Raw genomic sequence first — 4629 nt, 5'->3', positions numbered from 1 at the left:
CATGGGTAGTTTTATTCTGTTAGTTGGGATTTTTTTTTTAAATTAAATTGTTTTATTTTAAAATTCTAGTTAGAAAGGGGTATTTTTTTGAAATTATGAATGATCAACCATTTTTTCCTTCTGGCTTTATAGATATATACTAGTCTTTTGTCACACACGTGTGGTAATTGATTTTTTTTTATTATTATTATACATTTTTTTTAATTTTACTTATTTTAAATATTATTGTTGTTTTTAAAGTATAGTTTGAAAAATAATGAGTGTTTTTTTTTCCTGCGCGCAGACTATGAAGATTTTGATCTTGTCCATCCAACAAGATCTGATGGCTAAAGGATTGCCACATTTTTAATTTGTCTCAATCTTGTTGGATAGACAAGAACCCTTGCACAATGTTGCAGGGGATAAAAATAAAGGGAACTTTAACGAAAAATCATATTTTTACACTAAAAAATCAATTATGTTACTATTCACTTTACCATTTATTTTGTCTTTATCGTAAAACTCAAAGTTTTCAAACTATTTTCATTAATTTTCTTTAAAATGAAACATGCAGATGATCCTAGTCCTATATTAGGACGCGTGAGGTGTATTTCTTCACACCTTAATTTCTATGGACCTAAAAGAAATACTTTTAATAAGCATATGAAAGGTAGGGACTTTAGGCAAAGGTGAAAAATGACACTAACGTGACACACCATCTCCATTTAGCTGGCATGCATCAATGCTTTTCAATGCCTTGGATTTAAGCTGTTTTTAATTAACCCTCTATTATTTGTTGACTTTGGAGCACATCTTGCTCTCTAATCTCTATCGACAACACTCAAATTTATGCATATCACGTGATAGCAGAAAAAATTGGATATAGTTCCGATTACACGGTAGAATCTCGTTAGTTTTCATCAAAGATTTTAAATAGAAAAAGTACAACATAAAAATTTGTTTTGAAAATCGCAACATTGCACTGTTAAATCATGGAAAAAAGGATATATATTTAAAGTTTCAGAGAGACGGGTCACCGTTCACTACTAAAGCATATATTGTCTTCACTTAACCACCGTGCAATCCATAAGCACAGTTTTTATGCAAAAGACTTCGATTGTACGTGGGGCCTTTTGGCTTTATTCGAAACGCAGCTCATCAGCTTTCCTGCCGGATTCTGGAAGTCCTGTAATTCTTGTACCGACTTTGGCCAAAAATGTCAAAAGAGAAGAAAACATGTCCTCCAGTTAGGTCCGAAAAGATATTGAATATAATATAAACATTTCAAACAGACCGCCTTCATTCGTTTCACGCATCCACTTTAGACAGACTCCACTGTGACTCTGCTCCTCCAACAGTCCAACTCCTCCTCACTGTCTCATGAGCTCCAGCCACCTTCCATGGACGCCATGAACCTCCACTTTCTCTCTCTAACCCTGCTCTTTCTCCTCCACTTCGCAGCCTCCTTCACTCCCTCCGATAACTACCTCATCAACTGCGGCTCACCCTCCAACGCCTCCGTCTTCAACCGGGTCTTCTCGGCGGACCCTTACAAACCCGGAGCGGCGGGATCCATTACGCTCGCCGACCAGAACCCACCTCCCAGTTCGCCTGCCCTCTACCGCACGGCCAGAGTTTTCACCAGGGCTTCGAGCTACACCTTCAGCATCAAGAAATCCGGGACCCACTTGGTACGTTTTCACTTCTCGCCGTTTGTAGCTCAGGGTTTTGACTTGAAAGCTGCAAACTTTGGCGTTTCCGTTGATGGGTTTGTTCTGTTGAGAGAATTACATGTTAGGGACTCTGTGATTAGAGAGTTTGTGATGAGAATTGATGCAAATGTGGTTGAAATTGTGTTTGCGCCTGTGGGCAATTCTGGGTTTTGCTATGTAAATGCAATTGAAGTTTTTACAGCTCCTGAGGATCTTGTTCTTGATTACGGTGCTAAATTGGTGGGTGCGAATGTTGTCGAATACAAGAATCTTTCTTCACAAGTTTTAGAGACCCTTTATAGGATTAATGTTGGAGGTTCGAAATTGACACCTTTTAATGATACTTTGTGGAGGGATTGGGTCCCTGATGTCGATTATCTTGTTCTGAAATCGGCTGCGAAGCGCGCTTCCACCACGCATACTCCGAATTATCAGAGGGGCGGTGCAACTCGAGAGATTGCCCCGGATAATGTATATATGACTGCCCAGGAGATGAATACGGATAAGGCAATTACAGGTGCAAGGTTTAATCTCACATGGAAATTTCCCGTGAATACGAATTCCGGGCATTTGGTTAGGTTGCACTTCTGTGACATTGTTAGTCCTGCACTTAATTTGTTGTACTTTAATGTGTATATCAACGGGTATGCTGCGTATAGAGATGTTGATCTATCCGTGCTGGCAACCAACGTGCTTGCATCTCCTCTCTATATTGATTTTGTTGTGGATTCAGATAGTTCGGGGATGATAGAAATCAGTGTTGGTCCTTCTGATCTGAGTGGTTCCATGAGGATTAATGCTATATTGAATGGGGCAGAGATCATGAGAATGGTGAATGCTTCCAATTTACGGGCTGGAACTGGGCGTAAGAAGAGAAGTATATGGATTTTGGTGGCCACAGTTGTTGGAGGCTTTGTTGTTCTCTGTTTTGCAATTGGTGTATTTCTGCTTGCTTTGAAACGCAGGAAGAAGAAACTGAAACCCCGACCTGCAGAAAGTGCGATTTGGACACCTTTACGCGTATATGGAGGTAGTTCAAACAGTAGAACGTCTGAAAGGACTACACTTGTGTCTCCCGGCACAAATGGATATCATTTCCTGAAAATATCTTTTGCTGAATTACAGTTGGCGACAAACAATTTCGATAAAAGTCTAATTGTAGGCTCTGGTGGTTTTGGCATGGTTTACAAAGGGGTGCTGAAGGACAACACAAAGGTTGCCGTGAAGAGAGGTGTGCCTGGATCTCGGCAGGGCCTTCCAGAATTCCAGACTGAAATAACGGTTTTGTCCCAAATTCGCCACCACCACCTTGTATCACTTGTTGGGTATTGTGAAGAACAGTCTGAAATGATCCTAGTTTATGAATACGTGGAAAAGGGGCCGTTGAAGAAACATTTGTATGGTTCTGGGTTTCCACCTTTATCCTGGAAGCAACGGCTTGAAATATGCATTGGATCAGCGAGAGGTCTTCACTACCTTCATACAGGTTTTGCTCAAGGAATCATCCACCGTGACATTAAATCAACTAACATTTTGCTTGACGAGAATTATGTACCTAAGGTGGCTGATTTTGGTCTTTCAAGATCAGGTCCGTGTCTCAGTGAAACCCATGTAAGTACCGCTGTTAAAGGTAGTTTCGGGTATCTTGATCCTGAGTATTTCCGGAGGCAGCAGCTTACTGATAAGTCAGATGTGTATTCATTTGGGGTTGTGCTCTTTGAGGTTCTTTGCGCTAGACCTGCTGTGGATCCCTCAGTTGATAGGGAGCAAGTGAATCTAGGTGAATGGGCATTGGAATGGCAGAAGAAGGGCATGCTCGAGAAAATTATCGATCGCCATCTTGTTGGGAAGATCAAACCAAGCTCTTTGAAAAAGTTCGGAGAAACGGCAGAGAAATGTTTGGCTGAATATGGTGCGGATAGGCCAACCATGGGTGATGTATTATGGAATTTAGAATACGCGCTTCAGCTTCAGGAATCTGGACCGTGTGGAGGACAGCCTCAAGACTGCGATATCAATGTGCCTCCAACGAATAGCATCGTTCCTGGAGATCCTTCTGCCAATGTAAGAACAGAGGGAAATGATGGTAATGGTAGTTCGGAGATTAACACAAGCCTAGTTTTTTCTCAATTGATGACCAACGATGGCAGATAACTTCCGTGCTTGTGCACCAATATATTGATCATAGTACCATACAAGAATTTTACAAGATCACCTTACAACTACCACTGTGACAAGTCATACAGGTATACGTCTTTCTAAGGTTCTGCCTGCTTCCGCTGTTTATTATTTTCTCATTTCTCTTACCACGATTATTATACGCAACTTTGTAATGAATTTCTGAGCTGTATCTTCCTCGCGTCGAGATGTTGTAGTGTTTATCTTTTTCTATCGTACTGCTGTATAATGTATGCAAGTGAAGGAACTACAGAAGCTGCTGATGTTTGCTGACTGAAATAAACAACAACAAAACCTTATCTCACTAAGTGAGTCGTCGGAGTTTGCTGTCTGAAACGTAAGAAATAATGTATTTGTTTCTAGCTGGCTAGCTAGCTGTTCTGCACTACAATGTCTTCTGTGATGCATTAGGTTTGCTTGAGCAAATACCAAGTACCAATGTATGGTGTGAGAGAGATAGTGGAGGTTGTCTTTCCACTCAAAATTGTGGTACCTTGCTCGTTGTCTTAGTCACCATCATTTCTAATGTAATAAAATTGTCATTTCTCTCTCATGTGAAAAATACTTTTGCATTCTTATCGTCAGGAAATCATGTCATTCAACTAATTATCGAATTTAAATATGGTTTTGGCATCATTCATATTGTGTTTGTAATCTCATGTGACAATAAACGTCAAACAAATCACTCGATTAAGTATTGAACTTGATTATCATTTTGCAATATTCACGTCAATTGGACATGATATCTTCCTCAACAAAG

The 4629-nt window shown here is 40.1% G+C and overlaps 1 protein-coding gene across 1 annotated transcript; it reads left to right on the top strand.

Moving 5' to 3' along the window:
* The first annotated feature begins 1379 nt into the window (after window positions 1–1379).
* LOC103958222 (probable receptor-like protein kinase At5g24010) lies at window positions 1380–4422 on the top strand. Its single transcript, XM_009370466.3, has one exon. The coding sequence runs from the start codon at window positions 1380–1382 to the stop codon at window positions 3843–3845; it is 2466 nt and encodes an 821-aa protein (XP_009368741.2). The 3' UTR covers window positions 3846–4422.
* Window positions 4423–4629: the final 207 nt, after the last annotated feature.

The sequence above is a fragment of a genome, unplaced genomic scaffold (genome assembly GCF_019419815.1).
Source record: "Pyrus x bretschneideri cultivar Hongxiangsu unplaced genomic scaffold, Pyrus_bretschneideri_v1 Contig4, whole genome shotgun sequence".
Lineage (NCBI taxonomy): Eukaryota > Viridiplantae > Streptophyta > Magnoliopsida > Rosales > Rosaceae > Pyrus > Pyrus x bretschneideri.
The sequence above is the reverse complement of the archived record's forward strand: the minus strand, read 5'-3'. Positions and strand labels throughout refer to the sequence as shown.

Coding starts and splice junctions, on each gene's coding strand:
- LOC103958222 (XM_009370466.3), top strand. CDS start 1,380: ATGGACGCCATGAACCTCCACTTTCTCTCTCTAACCCTGCTCTTTCTC.